Source organism: Macrotis lagotis, chromosome 3 (genome assembly GCF_037893015.1).
Source record: "Macrotis lagotis isolate mMagLag1 chromosome 3, bilby.v1.9.chrom.fasta, whole genome shotgun sequence".
Lineage (NCBI taxonomy): Eukaryota > Metazoa > Chordata > Mammalia > Peramelemorphia > Peramelidae > Macrotis > Macrotis lagotis.
In genome coordinates this window covers 203,536,094-203,554,062 of record NC_133660.1, presented here as the reverse complement: position 1 = coordinate 203,554,062, position 17,969 = coordinate 203,536,094, and the positions used below count along the sequence as shown (strand labels likewise).

General features: G+C 37.7%; 1 protein-coding gene across 7 annotated transcripts in view; it reads right to left on the bottom strand.

Annotated features, from left to right (window-relative positions):
* Window positions 1-16,610, bottom strand: part of LDB2 (LIM domain binding 2) — a 398,004-nt gene extending 381,394 nt beyond the window's left edge. For 3 of the 7 annotated variants that reach the window (XM_074229736.1, XM_074229740.1, XM_074229742.1), the window contains exon 1: window positions 16,178-16,608. In XM_074229736.1, the coding sequence (XP_074085837.1) occupies window positions 16,178-16,309 (132 nt within the window). In that variant the 5' untranslated portion in view covers window positions 16,310-16,608. Of the gene's footprint in view, window positions 1-16,177 lie in introns of all 7 variants that reach the window. The other 4 variants (XM_074229741.1, XM_074229739.1, XM_074229738.1 and 1 more) reach the window with 4 other exon arrangements.
* Between the last annotated feature and the right edge of the window lie 1,359 nt (window positions 16,611-17,969).

Genomic DNA, 17,969 nt, shown 5'->3' with positions numbered 1-17,969 from the left:
AGGTTTCCTGGAAGGGGTGGGAGGGAAAGGAGGTTATAGTGTAAGAGAACTCAAAAGAGCTTCCTTGACAACACCTTTCCTATAAAAGGGAGCCACACATATGAAAGGGTTTGCCCTTCACAGTCTGGCTCCATTCTAGCCTTTCAAACTGATTTCACATTACTTCCTAACAGGCACTCTTCAATGTAGACCAACTGGCTTGCTTGTTATTTTGTCATTGTAGCATTCCAGCTCCAGCCTTCATATTTTTGCACAAGTTATCCCAAACTCAAATGCTTTCCCAACTCCCCTCTACTTCTTGGAATCCCTAAGCTTGAATTAGATGCCATCTCATAGATAAGGTCATTTTTGATCTCCTCAACTGTTAGTTCTCCCACTTGAATTGCTATGAATTTACTTCATATACACTTCTTTGTGTATCTATTGTAGCCTCCCCTCAACAAGCATAATGTAAGATTTTTGAATACAAGAATAGTTTTAGTTTTTTGTCTATGTATCCCCAATGTTTCTTCTAACATAAAGCCCAGCATATGCTTGTTGAATTGGATGAAACTGCATTCCAATATTAATATCCAGAGAAAACCTTCTAAGCCATACCAGGGTATAGAGCTTATGAAGCTTTCCCTGATCTGCTCTTCCTCCCTTTGCTTAAGACCTTTCCTCTTTGAACTTTGTTCTATACTTCTAGAAAAGCTATAATCATGTCATATTTTATATTACAGCTAGCCATGTTAGAGCTTATTCTCATTCTCCTCCCCTCTTCCTGGCCCCAGATTATAAACTCTCTCTAAAGGCAGTGAATGCCATTGTCTCACTTAAATTTTTAAATCTCTCCCAACACCTATGCAAGAGTTCTCCACAGGGTAGACACATAATAAATGTTAGATGAATAAAAAACACTGCTGTCTAGTTTACAGAGAAACTAAGGTCTTTCTCCCCAAATCCACATGCATGCTGAATAAATTCCCCCCTAAAACATTATGCCATTATCAGAGAGTGATATTAGAGAGGAAATGGAGTAAGAGATGATCAGACTCAGATCTAAGCTGGAAAACAGCACATTCATCATAGGGGATACTGAGGTTCAGTTACTTCAGCACTACATTGACATTAGCCTCATTGCTGTATAAATGGGGGGTGGCTTCAACGACATCCAATAGACCAGAGTACAGGATCATTACATAACCTTAGCTTAATGTAGTCTGGTTTGTTTTAAACTTGCCATTTAAATCTGTCCTTTGTTTTCAGAGATCCAAGGCTAAGAATAATATGCCTCTGTAAACATGTATTTTTTATTATATAAAAGAGAAAAGCTGTTAAATGGCATGTAGAACAGGTTTTAGTGAACACTGTTATGAATATAATATGCATGTATATATAATTTATATGTAATATGAATTTCTTATATATGTAAATAGAATAATAGTTCATCTATAAAAAGCCTGGAATTTAGAGAAAGGCAAAGGACCACTAGAGGAAGGACAATTGGTTATAAAAAGGGCCATAGAAATAGGAGAGTGAGGGACTGATGACCCCAAATTTAGGAAACCAGTCAAACTAGTCCTTTAATTCTTTCCTCTTGACATTTATTTAACTCATTCCCTCTATTTGAAATGTCCTCTTCTCTCATCTCCTAAAGTTTTATCCTCCAATTCAATATCTAGATCTCTTGGGGAAACTTCCCTGACTCTCCCTACGCCCCAGTCAACAATAGCTTCTTCAAATGTATTGTGCCAGTCCTTGGAATTTAGCTTAGGGAATCCTATACTATTGATTTCTAATTTTTCAGAAACCCACATTAGTCCAAGAAAAGGCTGCATTGTTTCTGGAAATTTCACTTATACAAATGTGATTTCATTTATTACATTCAATTCTCAGGTCTCTCATATTCTCGCTATTTAATGAAAAAGTTCTCTCTCTCAATCCCTCTCTCTTTCTCTCAATCTCTCTCTCTCTCTCTCTCTCTCTCTCTCTCTCTCTCTCTCTCTCTCTCCCTCTCTCTCTCTCTCTGTAATGTGTATATACAGACATTTGAATATGTGAGTATATGGATTCAATCAAATTTGTATTATATAGACAAGTATTTTCCCTCTTTCAATGAGATACCATTAGAAGTGGGATGGAAAAGTCTTTGAATTCTCGAGGAACACAAGTTGCTATGTGTTCTACTGTCTGATCACATGGATGTTGTCAAGGCTAAATCCAAGACCGGCTAAAATTGTAGAGGAACATGACCAGGTTGACCAGAGGGAGATGACTTTTACTACCACAGTAAGATTTTACTGAAAGAATACAATTTGAATATGGATAAGTAAATTGATGGTAATTACACAAATGTGGAAAGGTCATTAACAAAAGCTTCCAGGAGGCACCCTCTGAAGGCAGCCATTCAAACATTCAAAACTTAGTAAGGTCTTCTTATGTGCCAAACATGGGATAAGTTGAGGATGATACAAAGATCCTTCAAGCAACTGATCCTTCATGCTGATGATTTTAAGAGGTGGAGGTAAGAGGGAGGGGCTACATTCAAGTCCAGGAGGATAGTTGGGTATGAAACCATAGAGATGGAGATGCAATGACAAGGTTGAGAAATAGTAGGAGCAGATAGGTGGGAACAGATAGTATTTGAAGAAGAAGAATATGAAATAAGGCAGGAAAGACAGGTTGAAGCACAACAGAGGAGGACAAAGCTGAAGAATTCATATTTCATCCTAGAGGCAATAGGGAACTAATGGCATACAAATACCTTATATTTATAATACCCATGCATTAGTCCCTTTGATTAAAGTAGAACACTTTTTGAATTATTACACATTTCAACATGTCCTTCAAGCTGCATCAGAAACTTTCTATGACCCAAACCACATTAACTTTTAAAATTAATTTGGACTCCACCTTCCCTGCATAAAGAAGCAAATGATTTATAACCTCTGTTCATGGTTACAATGCTAACAACTCAAAATACACCCCCCCATTTGTTTCAAAACCAGGATCAGTTGCAACAAAGAAAACAGGAGAAAAAAATTCACATTTTCAAATGGAAAATAAGGGTAAATATTTCCTAAAGGTAGGCAGAATTCCTGTATTAGAATTCCTGTCCTGCAATTTGAAGCTCTCCAAGAAGTTCAGTTTTAACTTGGTGGATGCCATTCAAGAGTCCTTGGCAATCTTCCTTCCTCAATCTTGACTCAGATATAGTTTGAGCATGTGGATGATTCATTGAGAATTTGGAGCTCTCTGAATGCAAATCATCATACTGGGGCATCTTAGAAATTCCAAGGACCATAATGCTAGGGTTCGGTTTTTCATTTTTAAACAAAACAATCCTGTTTTGAAAGTAGTGGGATATTTAAGACAACAGTTGAGCTTTTGTTTTCAACATTAATATATCCCCATTGCCCAGACACAGATGTTTAAGACAGTCAGTATCCAGTGAAAGTAAAGAAAATACTCAGAATTGTGTCAGATCTCTGTAATGCAGTGGTCAGGGATGGATTGTTTGACTCCATCACTGAGTTCCTAGTTCCTAATTGCTAATGTAATATGTGACTTGGTTCTACCAAATCAAAACCATCCCAAGACTCTGAACATCCCCATAAGTAGGTAATAATGACCTTATGCGCAATTATAATTTCAAATGAGAACTTTCAGTCAGCTGCAGGAAAATTCTATTTTTAATAAGGGGTCCTTACCTTTTTGTGTTGTGCACCCCTTTGGCAGCCTGGTAAAGCCAACAGACTCCTTAGAAAATGTTTTTACAACCAAAAAATAAAATACATAGGATTACTGAGGAAAGCAATTAGATTAAAATGCAGTTGTCAAGATATTTTGTTTAAATAAAATCTTCACCAAACAGGATTAAGAACTTCCATTTAAAACAAACAAAAAAAAACCCAAAAAGTTCATGCAAAACCAAGCAAGGCCATTGTGTTTCTCATACTAAAACTGAGACTCAAGTGGCCCCTAGACACATGACAAGAGAGTCCATCTTAAGAGTCAGAAAAACTTTGACCTGATGCCAGGTCACCCCTGCTTTTTTTTATATATCTTCAGGCACAGTCTGACTCATAGTAGGCACTTAATGATAGACTGACTTCTGCCTCTGACACAAATTGGCTAAACAACCCCAATAGGGGACCATTCACTTAACTTCTCAGCATCCCAAGACACCTCTCTAAGCTTATGTATCAAAGAGCCAGGGCAGATCTACATTGCTAGAGGGAGTTTCCTAACCAAGTGTTCCTCATATCAATGAAATCACAGATCTGATTAAAAAAAAAAGAAAGAGAGACTCACTGGTAAAGGGACATTCTTGTTTATTGCTTTGGTGGCTGACTTACCAATAAGGATTTTCAGCAACAAGATAAAAAAAAAATCTTAGGTATCCCAAGAAATGAAGCACGTAGAAAAGCAAAAGTTGAAGGCCTTTTTTTCCTAGATAGAAAATAATGTAATTGTTTGGCTATGCACAGCAGCTACATGGTATTTCTCGAGTCTGGCAGATGAGAAATTATTATTGAAGTACTGTAAATATCATAGGTGTCTTAGTCAATGAAATGGGGCACGGGGAGGAATGTGTAACTGGAGCAATTGAACACTAGAAGCAAGGACCCTGAAGAAAAATGAGATAAAAATCATCGTGGTGGAACTTGCAGCTGGCTCCAGAAGGAAATGAGACTAATCTAGCCAGGTAGTTTACCTCCACGTGAAATGCATACCTGTGCCAAAGGCCCCACAGCAGTCGCTGGCAAGGTAGCCCTTCTACCTGTTACTGCATTTGGAATCTGTTAAGAAGTAAGCCACAAGGTGTCCCAGTGCTTCAGCAGGCAGCCAGGGCTCTTGTCAGTCTAGACACGCAGGTTGGGGCTTCAGGTTCCCTACCAGGGCTGACACAGCTCTCTTCTAGAAGTCTGTGGCATGCTGCATATTCCCAAGCCCTGCTCTTTAGGGGAAATGGGCAGGCAAGGCCAGCCAGGTTGCTTCTAATCTCTGCCCTCAGGGACATATGGAATATTCTTCTGTATAACCTGATTTTAGAGGGGCTTGGGTTTAGCATCCCAGGATCCTGACCGAGTTTCTTGGACTGGAATATTAACGCAGTGAAAACCCAGGCAGGTTTAGGGATTGTTTTTGTTTTCTTTTTTCTTCATCATAATGACACACATACAGCATTGTCTCTTTGAATCTGGTCATGATTTTCAACGCAAAAGCTCAGCTCTTAATACTTAGGGTGTGTCAGTAGGATAATTACAATTCAAATTTATGGAAACATGAAATGTATACGGGATTCCATTCTGCAGAATAGTGACTCTTTCACAATAGGTAGATAGATAATGGTTAAGCAATTATCATTTTTTAACTGTTGAGACGCAAGTAATGTGTCTCAGATGTAGAATAAGCAGGCTTTTAGAGATAATACAATGTGGATGTTGTGCCTTGATTATTAAAAGGGGTAACCAATATATAGCAACTATCATTCTGATTTTTTTAAAATATATTCATGAGGAGTAGATAATTGGCACAGTGATTAGAGGACCAGTCCTGGAATCAGGAGGACTTGAATTCAAATTCGGTCTCAGACACTTAATAATTACCTAGCTGTGTGACCTGAGGCAAGTCACTTAACCCCATTGCCTTGCCAGCATATATACATATAAACACACACACACATATATTTTTTTTCATGACAGAAAAGAGGTGGTAGACCACAGGAGCAGAATGAGGCAAACCCTGTCACAATGGACAGTAGGTCACTTTTAATTAACTGTAATTCTTTAGTTTACAGAAAGGTTATTTGAGTGGCAAGGGGGAATTGTTAGAAAGTTTCAGGGATATAACAGAAAACAACACAAAACAAAAATATATTTTTGTTAGTTAAGAAAAAGTAAGTATACTTAATTTTTTTCCATCTCCTTTATTTCCTGATATGAATTAAGAGATAACAATTATGGATACATGAATTCAAGTATCATCCTGGAGGTGAAAGAGAGGTTGACAGGACAAGGAGAAGAAGAATGGATATATGTAATACTTTTAACTAAATGTTTTTGTTCAGTAGTATAAGTCATATTCAACTCTTACTGACTCCAGGATCTTGGAAAAAATGCTAGAGTGGGTTACCATTTCCTGCTCTAGCTCATTTTACAGATAAAAAAAACTGAGGCAAAGAGGATTAACTGACTTACCCAGAGACACACAGCTAGTAAGTTTCTGAGCCACACTTGAACTCAGGCCTTTCCGACTCCAGTTCCAGGGTTCTATCTATGCCACCTAACTTTCCCAATTAGATGTTAAAAGAGTCTGTATTCCTTTTTTGTCATACAGGCAAAAATCTCCCTTCAATACTGCCTTAAACAAAGTAGGTTTTCAATGTATATATACACATAATAAGAAACATACAATAGTATACAATAGTATGTGTGTGCCTTCGCCTGGGTTTTTCAGAATTTTGATAAACTAGCTAAATGATTACCACAGATTTTCTTCTACAAGCCAGAATGGTAAGTAAATGTTTCCAAATACCTAGGCGAATGTTGGTATGGGATACATAGAATCACTGAGTTGGGTGGAGTGCTAGTAGCAATCTGGTTCACCGAATGCAGGTACCCTTTCTACAATATCTGTGACAGGTAGTTGTCTAGTTTCTGCTCATATAAATCATTACTTTGCAAAGCAGAACAGTGCTGCATAATTCCATTTCCTAGGAAATTCCCCTTCCTCCTTATCTTCCTACCTATAACATGAATTCACTTTTTCTTAGTTCTGACCTCCTGGTTCTCTTTCTCCTAGCCTGAGTACTGGTTCTCAGACTACTTTACTAGTTCTTTATCCAAATCACATCTAATAATTGTGGGTGTCCCTAAGGCTCTGTCCAGGGTCCTTTTCTCTTTTTCTCTTAACATGGTGAAATCAGCAGTTACCATGAGGTCAATTAACATCTCTGCTGATTCCCAAATTACTGTATTCAATCTTAGTCTCTCTCTTCTGAGCTCCAGTTATATCCTTTTAGATAGCTCAATGTATCTGTATTTCAAACAGATTTTTGTCCTGATCACCCAAGTTTGCAAATTCAGTCTCTCCCTCTCATACCACATAGTGAATCCATTGCCAAATCTTGTCATTTCTACCTTCATATCACTCCTAAATGTAACTTTCCATTCACCCAGCTACCACCTAAAACAGGTCCTCATCATCGCTCTCCTGATGGACTGCAAATCTTCTAATTGCACTTCCTGTCTCAGTTCTATCCTCACTCCAACCTATCCTCCCCACAGCTGCTCAGTAATTTTCCTAACCAATCCAACCATATCACCCTGTACTCCAAATAAAATCAGTGGTTCCCTTTTCATTGAGGATCAATTATAAAGTCTGCTGGTATTTAAAATTATTCCTAATCTGGTCCCTCCCTACCTGTCCTAAAATATGTCTTCCTCTACATAATTTGCAATCTAGCTACAATGGTCTACTTTCTGTCACACACACACACACACACACACACACACACACACAAAACACTCCATCTCCTAACACACTCCATCTCATCTCCTGTCTTACCTTTGCAAAAGCTGCCCCCTACCTGCACCCCAGGCCACTTTTTCAGTGTCCCTGGCTTCCTTCAAAGACTCAGGTCAAATTCACCTTTCTTCAGTTAGTTTCACCCAACTTTTTTTTTTGCAAGGCAATGGGGTTAAGTGGCTTGCCCAAGGCCACACAGCTAGGTAATTATTATGTGTTTGAGGTTGGATTTGAACTCAGGTACTCCTGACTCCAGGGCCAGTGCTCCATTCACTGTGCCACCTAGCCGCCCCTTCACCCAACTTTTAATGTCTTCTTGTCTAAGACTTTTTTCTTTCTACTTTCTATATTTTGATATGTATATAACTGTTTACATGTTATGTCCTCCATCATAACGTGAGTTCCTTTAGGGCAGGTGCCAGGGATATGTAGTGAGGAGGCTGCAAGTGAGGCAGAGCTAAGCTTTACTTTTGATTGGAAAAGGCTGGGTCCATTCACTTGCCATGCACTTAGTATACACCAAGTATATGTATTCAGCCCTTGTAAACAGAGGCAAGACTCCCCTCTGTCTCACTTGCCTCCTCCTCACCCCTTAGCCCTGCCAAGTCCTGTTTTGCCTTTCACTGGATCTTCAGTGACACAGTAAGCACTTAATAAATGTTTGTTTGCCTGGATGACTGCCCTTCCCACACCTCTGCCAGAGCAACAAAGAATAAATTTATCCCCTCTCTCAGATGATAGTTCTTAAAATATCAGTACTGGTTCTATATAAATAGTGGCTAAGATAAATAGTAATTTTCCCTCTTATCTTTGACTCCAAAACACCTAATAAAGTGCTTCATATATAGTAGGTGCTCAATAAATGTTTGTGGTTTTCTGAATGTTTTGCTGAATCTAAAGTCTCACCTCCTTTAACACAGAGGACATTTAGAGAAGTGGCCATCTGTCATAAAGGACAGGTGAATTGTAGGAAGAGAGGATAGGCTTGGAGAGAGTAGCTTCTGATAAGGAGCTGAACACAGATTTTCAAAATGTGAAAAAGTACATTTATTTCTTTGAAAATTCCTAATCAAAATTAATTAAATCCAAATCTGTAAACTACATGAAAACATAAAATGCTTCAAAAACTTCTAGCTTAAATATACTTCCAGCTTACAAGTTCTCCTATTCCTGAAAAGAACCATTCATCCTGTTTATCTGAAATGATCAGCTATATATATATATATGTATATAGCCACATACTGAATAAGGCTACAAGCATGTATACAAGTGTGCATACATATCAACAATCCTTGTTTGCACACATACACACATACAAACACACACCACACACACACATACAAACACTCATGGACCTAGTCCTTTCCCTCAGAATCAAAGAATACTCACTAAGGATAGGAGGAATCTGAGCGATAATCACAGTGATGTCAAACTCAGAAACGGAGCTACTAAATCTTAAAAAGTATCTCTACAGCCCAGATAAAGACTTAGAAAACAATATATTAATATTCTCTATGTTCAACCTTATTTTTTCTTATTTCATGAAATATTTCATTAGCATTTGAATCTATTTTGCTGAACTAAGGAATAGAGTAGGCCACATGACTAACATCCGTAAAAGAATCTTTTATTTTACAAACAAGGACACTGAGCCTTAGAGAAGTACATATGCATTAAATACCTTCAGATCATTATAAAGAAAGAATTTACTTCAACAAGAGTGTGATAATATGTTTTAATGAAGATATAAAGTGTGAAAAACATTGGTTTTGGACTCAAAGAATCTTAACTACCAGAAAACCAGAATTACTATATACCATTATCTGTGTGACTTTGGACAAATTACTTTGCTATGGGCCTCAGGTTCCTCCTCAATAAAATGGGAAGGTTGGACTAGATAGGAAACTCAACATTTTTTGTCAGACCCTTTTGACAATCTGGAGGCACTCTTGAACCCCTTAAAAATTTTAATTTTTTAAATATATATAAAATTAAATTTATAAGATTACAAATGGAAACCAATTATGTTGAAATAAATATATTTTTTTAAAACAAATCATCAAATGCAGGTTAAAGAACCTCTGGACTAAATGAGCTCTAAGATCTAGTCTGTTTATAAAGTAATGATTGCATAAAATGAAAATATTGATTCATGAATAGTAAAGCATTGTACTTTCCATTGTTTCTTTAAAAGTGGAGATGGATTGATGTGGTCATCCATACTCTGTCAGTTGTCTGGTGACTCAGTCATTTGGAAAACAGTTAAGTGGTTGACAGTTGTTTGGATGACCAGGTAGATAACTTTGCTCTATATGATCAGCAGCATGGAGAAAAGTTTATTGAACTTTCTGGGATGGCATCTAATTTTCTAGACTCCTTAGCAGCAAGTCCTATATAGCTCTAACCAGTCAGACTTGGATAAATACATTTCAATCTGCTGGTCAAATGCTCTATCAAATATTCCAATTATCATTGCCTTTTCTACCACAATCTTTTGGACTATTGGTGCTATAATACCTTAGGAAAATAAGTTGCCTTTGTTCTAGTCAGGGTCCAAACTGAATTTTGAAGGTCAATATGACAGATGCTATTCCTGAATGAGAAATATATGTATCTAATTCAACTGAATAGATGTAATTGTTATGCCAAATGAAGGCTTTTAAGTAATCTGAAAGACTTTATTTTTCAAAACCAGATATAGTTAGAAATGTAGCAACTACAATAAAATAAATGCATTTAAAAAATTCTAAACTTGCAATATTTGCAAAGCTGCTTTATTTGTTAAAAGCACAACAAAAGCATTATGTATATTCTTCTTGAAAAACAAACTAGTAATGACAATTGAAATAAAAAGAAATTTTTCAGTCACTTTAAATTGATTTCTTTCTCAAACCCAAAAAAGAAAACTAAACATTTACCAAATGTATACAGTTTGATTTTTTTTTATCATAATGCACTTACCTCCCAAAATTAAGCTTTCATTGATTCTAAGCTGATAAGTATCTGCCTTGAAAGCAAATTGACTGATTTCCCCCAGTCCTGGCCTCCTAAGAATTGTTAGTTTGTAGCAATTTTTAATTAAAAACAGCTCCCATAGAAGAAAATAGCAAAAAAAAAACTTCAGGGAAAATAAAATCAGTCCAGCCGTCCTTCAATTTCTTCTCTAAGGCCATGTTGATATAAAGGAGAGTATGGAAGCTCCCTCCTTGAAAAATGCCCTTTGGGTTTCTGCTAACCATTGTCAAAGTAGGTTTGATCTCCTCCCCTTCTTTCCCAAATTCTTATTAAATTGCAAATTCATAGGGTACCTCAAGGAAAATGCAACAATATTTTTCCTCAATTCCTAAAAACAAGTAATTGCAAACCATTTTTTCTCCCCCCCAGCTCAAACATCTAAATTCATTTTAACGATACTCTATCTACACAAAATCAGTGATAACAAGCTGCTCCACCAATAAATATGAGGTTACAACATGAATCCTAGTGACTAAAGCATAAAGAAATGGAGCTGCAGGAGTAAAAATTACTTTTATTTTTCACAGGGAATCTTGACGACAAGCTGGGGGACACAACAACTAAACAATAGGCATTAAATGTTAGCATTGCCAAAAATATTTGATTCAGTACCAACATTCATGTTCAACTCTATGGAATTAAAACTTTTATCAGTCCAGAATATTATTCATGTGTGTTTGTTCTGAACTGTCATCATAATTTTCACTTAATCCTGGAGAGACTGGGGGACAGGAAGAAGAGGAATAATATGAAAGAGAAGCTACCACCATGGAGCATCAATGAAAGAGAAATATCTATGGGAGATCTGTTAATAATTTTGGCCCTAACAAAAATCGTTAAAAACAAAACAAAAACTTTCATCTTTTAAAAGAGGATCTTGCTAAAAGGAAAGAAAGCCAGCCCTCCTGGAAACAGAAACTACCTGAATGAGCAAAAGAAATAAATGAAACCAATATAGTACCACGTTATCTTTCATAACTGGTAATTTTTACATTATCAGGACTTGGTCAACTTTAAGCCACTGAACGATCCAATTTACAGAAATCTGATCACTTGAAATGACCATTATTTTGTTTTTCTTCCATTTTTGTTTCAAATATATATATATATATATATATAATATATGTGTGTACATGCATGCATATATAACCATTTAGTAAATGTTAAAATGCAAGCCGATTAATGTTATCAAAGAATTATTATTTTTCCTATCAAAATTTTTTCATGAAACATAGAAATTTAGGAACACTCAGTTTTTTCCTCATTTCTTTCTGATTCCAGGACGTTTGCATGCTATGATCATGTAGTTTACTGTAGGACATAACAAACTTGCATATCAAGTTCCTACAAAAATATGATCTGGATGTCAAAATACAGTTTTAGAAGAATAAAGATCAGCAGTGTTCCAATGCAAAAGATCACTTTTCCTCCTTTCATTACAGGATTGTTGAAGCACACAATTGTAAGACAAAGCTCTCAAAAAGGATCTGAATATTAAATACATTTTTATGAAACTCTGATCTGATTTAGATAATCATGCACATACATACACACACACACACACACACACAGCCCACACACATACACAAACACCACCACCATCACTACTACCATCACCACCACACTCTTCATAGCAACAGTGATTGCATTTTGCCCACATTAAAAATATATTCTAAAAAATGTTTACATTCATTTAAATCGAAAAAGGTGAATCTCTGAAATTCATTTATGCACTAATCTTTTATTCTTCACAATGACTACTACCTAATTCTAAAAGTTGCCCGGTCTACATTTCGTAGTAGGGATTAGGGGGTGGGTTTAGAAGGGAGGAAAATTGGAGAGGAGAAAGGATACTGCCATCACAACTCTCCTCTCAACCAAAAAGCATACACCCATCAAAAAATTAAAGTGTTTGATATGAATTTTCATGAGAAACCATCCAACTTTAGTTTTTATTATTAGCACAGTTTTCTCTCAGCACCAAGCAAAATATATTGCATGCTGTAATTTTGTTTTGTTTTGTTTTTCCTTCATTGTTACCCAGGATTTCAGGACTCTTCTTATAGTTAGTCTAAGGATTATCAGCAAAACTGTTGAATATTAAAGTGCAAGGCTTTCAAAGTAATCTTAGAAGTAGAAGGCATTTTTAGAGACCATTTAATCCAACTCATACATTGCATAGATGAATAAACTGAGACCCAGAGGAGGTGAAGTGAATTGGCCAAGGTCATATACCTAATTAGTAATGACAGATCTGGAATTACACACCAGATCTCCTGATCTCTGTTACAATGCAATTTCCACTACCCCACACTGCCTTTCAAAGATAGACTAAAACCATAGTCTAGCCTTCATGGCATGTGTCAAACTGCCCAAGAAAGTAGTCATACTTTGCTTAAGTGTTTCTTGTTGAGTTTAGTTTTGTTTAAAAGAAAGGAATGCACCAACCCCCTTTACTGCCTTCACACAATTTCCTGTATGTCAGACTTAGACACAGGGTGTGGTTTTCTCAATGTATTTAAGTATCTTGGTTTATTTATCACTTTTCAACCTCCTAAAGGAAAGAACTCACATTTTTTCCCCTAAGAAATTCCTACAACATTTAACTCCCTTTATTTTCTACGAAGAAACTTTTCACTGACATGGTGCAAAACAAACAAACCTTTGGACCAAGCCCAGGTTCATGAAGTCAGAGTTGAAAGTAGACATAACTACCTAAATAATTTCATGTGGGTGTAGAGAAGCAAGGGATATCAATCTACTTCAGGAAAGTAAGTGGAGACAGTAGATAGGGGTGGGGCAGGCAAAAGGTAGGGAAGAATATTGATCTCATTATCCAAAGACCTGGCTAAAGTAACTGAGTTCCTTGTATATATATTTTGAATTGCCTGTATTCCAAATCTCCTCTGTAATGCAAAGACAGTTGTATTGGAAGACTGATGACCACAGAAGACAACTTAACTGATCTTGCCTCAGTTTACTTATGTGTAAAATGAGCATAATAACATTTGCATTGAATACATCATTATTGTGATGTGGAAAGCACTTGATAAACCTGAAGTTAGAAACATGGGTTGGACTGTATCATCACATTGCTACTTTAAACCACTGATCACATGGGCTACTCCTGATAGGAAATTTTCTTTCTTTCCAAGAATACGATATGCCAAAATTATGTTTGAGCATAATATCCTGGGGATATTGATTTGATTCTGCTTGTACATTACATTTGATTACACAAATGTCAGATGTCATGCGAATTCATTTAGATAATTTTCTCACCCTTGTAATTAGGCCCAAAAAAGGGCCTTAAAGTTTGAAAGATTTAGTTTGATACATTGTTTTCATTAAATATGCCAGATCATGTCCCTACTTTTATGAACACAGGTAAAAACAAATAAAATCTGCTGAATTTTAGGGTACTGTCAACGAAATTATTCTATGATAAAGTTTAAAGGGGTTTTTAAACATTTTTTTTCTAAACAGAGAAGCACTCTAGGTTTTAAAAGAAATACAAAACTTGAAACCAAATACAAACTAATAAAAAAAAGTTAGAGGAGTTCCTACCATTTGACTACCCTCAAAGAAAACATACTGTTTTTAAAGAAACAAGATACAAATGGGGATCTTTTCAAAAGTTCTCCTTTGGATCTAAAACAAACTTAGCAACTTCATTGTATCCTGCTGAAATTTATGAGGGCCAGTGCAAGGAGGTATGCCTAGTCTAGCAGTTCAAAACTGGCCATTTAATGTTTGAAAGAGGACTTGTGAATACAGTGAAATCTGCCTTGGTTCCCAAAATAGGAAAGGGACTGAAGGACAGGAATCTTTTTTGCACAACTTCTCTAAAACTTTCTGAAATGTTCATCTAAGTTCCTTTTACATCTTATCGCTAGTCACAGATTGCATTTCAACAGCCAACAATCTCTTCTCTTATAGAAATTATTTTTATATCTGTGTGTGTGTATGTCTGTATCCCCCATTCCAAATCAAATACTTTCACCAATATATTCACAAGATATTTTCTTTTCTTCCAATTTTTAAAAATACTGTAGTTTATGCAGAAATTTAAGATTCTAAGAGCCAGTTGTGAGATTCTGAATGGACCAACAACCTTCCCCCCACCAAAAAAAGGCTTATGTACAAACAAGCATAAGTTCCAGGCAGCAATTAGTGCCTTCTATGCAAAGCACAGCTAACACTTCAGGAGATTAATTTTTCTTGGATTTTAGTGATGTTAGGAATTGCAAATAACATTTATGGAGTAATAATATGTAAGAAAAATATCAGTGATAACACATTTTTTTAAAAAATCAGTCCTTCTCTCCAAGAGTTGGCCAATCAGACAGCAGGTCCCATTTTGTTAGCTATATTATATACATTAAACATTATGAATTCTCCACGACTTGGCTGATAATTCATGCATGTGTTTTATTTTAGGAAAACCTTGAGTAGTTCCTTTCAAAAGTTATGATTCAACAATCAGGTTCATCTTAAATTTCCCTCAAATCCTTCACTCTAGCTCCATTCCAGTACTGAACATTTGCAATGTGCAGGTTATTAATTCTATAAGATTTATACTTCAAGGGCTGTCAGTGCATCCCCACCAAACTCCCTTTGGAAACATTTCAATCCAAAGCATTGCCCTGGCATCAACACAGGCACATGGACCCAAATGCAGCCTAATTTAGCAGGCATGCTTTCACTCCAGAAAGTAAGGTTTCATTAAATATTTAAATTGCAGGAGGCAAGCTTTAAGTTGTTGTTTTTTTTATATCAAAGTCCTCCCAAGTATTTCTATTATTCCTGTACACTTAAGTGCTTACACCGGAGCTTGCTGGTATTTTGAGGGGGGAAAGATCCCAAGTGTGTAAAAATTAGGAACAGTTTCTACAAAACCCCTCACAGCAGTCCACGTTAGGAGGTACTGTCAGCTGAGCGATAAAGTCAACTACTGATCACTTCCCCTTCCAAAGGCAACTGCTTTCCGAAATTAATACAGAAATATGTGCATATTTTATAATGAACATGTGTTCCTTAAGGACGACTCATAGGACAAGTTTTTCAAAAGTGTATTCTGGGGCTCTTCCGGGGTTACCTTTACATTTTGCTGGGGGGTGTGCGTAGGTGGGGGGAAGACTTTGAAAAAAAACCCCAGGAAAACAAATGCAGTTTCCCGGCAGCCCCCCTCTCCTAAAATTTACAAAGATTATTTCAACTCATGCAAATGACCATCCGATACCTTGCAAAATACTCCCGGACTATGTCAGCAGGACGGCCACCCCAGCACTTTATAACAAGCCACTTTAAAAAGAAAAAAGAAGAAGAAAAAGAAAAAGAAGGAGAAAGAGGCAGCATTTGCTCAGAGGGAAGGAGGGCTTGGAGAATTCAACCTGAAGTGCTGCTGGGCTCTATTTCCAGATTTCAGCATCAACTGTGGGCTGCTCCAAGAGTTGCAGTGGTTGGCAATAGAATGAGGGATCACCCACTGAAACTCGTGCAGGAACGGGGGCGGGGGGAGTGCATTCCAGGGTCTCCCCAGGCTGCTGGATGGCATGGGACGCTCGGGCTGGATCCCCCCCCTCCACGGGAAGCCCCTCGTTGCCCATGCATGCCCAGCCAGGAGAGGGGAGGTTGGGGCACTTACCTCTGTGCGAGATTGCAGCCTCTTGTTCATCTCATAGATTCGGTACTCTGGTTGCACCATGTACGGTGTGTGTCTCCTATAAAATGGGCCGAAAGGAGAAGAATAGAAGGGGTCATGTGGTGTGCTGGACATCTTGCCTGCTTGGAGGAGATCAAGCTATAGAGAGTATCACCAACATCCATACAGAGCACATGGGCTGTGTGTTCTTCCCAGTACAAAGTAGCTGCGCGCACACACACGCGCACACACACACACACACGCACACACACAGCCTCAGAGACACACTGACTGGAAACTGCTGTGGGAGCCCTCTCTCTATAGCGAGAGGCAGAGGCAGGAGGGAGCACGAGAGAGAGAGAGAGAGAGAGAGAGAGAGAGAGAGAGAGAGAGAGAGAGAGGAGGGAGAGCAAGCGAGAGCGAGAGAGCGCACGAGAGAGAGGAGGGAGAGAGGAGAGAGAGAGAGAGAGAGAGAGAGAGAGAGGGGGGTGGAAAGAGGCTGGAGAGCTTCAGGCACAACTGCTCGGGCTGGCTTTTTGTTTTTAAAGAAGCAGTATTTGTGGAGGGGTCATTTCCTGTCCACACTGTAGACTAGTTCCAAAATATAATTTTTCCTCCCAATCTGACAGAGGTCTAAGGTTTGGTTTTAATTTTTCCCAGCCAGGACCCCTTAGGAACAGAGCTTGTTGGCACATAGGTGGTTGAACCTCTGCCTGAGCAGTCCAGGTTTGGGCAATATCAGAAATGGGATTGATCCCCCAGATCAACTCACCGATACTGGCATCTGGGGCGGCCCATTCATTTCCAGGGAAGGATGCTTCTGGGAGGATTTCTTACTACTGGGTAGTTGCAGCAGCTTGACACATCTCTGCACTTTGGCCTCCCCAAGGAAAAAACCTAGTTAAGGGAGTTAGATGTTGGGCAGGGTTAAGATACCCAGGTACACTACTTCTTACAGTCTCAATAGGAAGGGGCAACTTGAGCCCAAATAGATAATCTGGCTAACATCACTGATAATAGGGAGAAATTCAAAAAGCAATCCACCCAAAAGCAACACACATATGTATGCATGTATGTATATGAGTCTATTAAAAGCAAAGAAATGGATGCCTCATTTAATAACCACGGAAAATTCAGCTGAGTAGTAAATTGCAGATAATCTATGGAATCATCCTAAAATAATATATTCAACCCTGATAGAGAACCAGGCCTTCATTTTATAGGGCTCTTGAAGTATATAACTCCCCCAATGGCAATGTATTATAACTAGAAATAAGCCCAAATTGTCTGCTGGAGAAAAGGGAAATCACCTTCTGTTGAAAACTGGGTGATCTAGATGACAATTAAACTTTGCTGGAACCATCAAGTCCAGAGTTCAACAGTATGGGACTCAAACAGATACTTAATATCTGGGAAAATTAAGTAAGTGGAAAGTTCAGTAGAGGAATGAAGACAGACAGACACAGATGGACAAGAAAGACAGAGGTAAAAAATAGAGAATCTAGGAGATCATTGAAAGTCACGATACGCTTAGGAACAAACTGGAAAAGAGCTTCAAATGAGACACGTCTTTAACTTCAAAGTTGAATGAATTGCAGGCACACTAGTTATAATATAGAAAAATAAAACTCTTTTGCATTCCCAGCTCGATCAATTCTTTTCCTTTCCATAAAGAGCAGGGATTTGCCACAACCCACCCCTATTTCTAGTAATACTAAATATAGTGCTGTTGGTCAGTATGTGATTAGAGCAGGTATTATACTAGGCAAGCATGGAAATTTTGTAAGCAAACCCC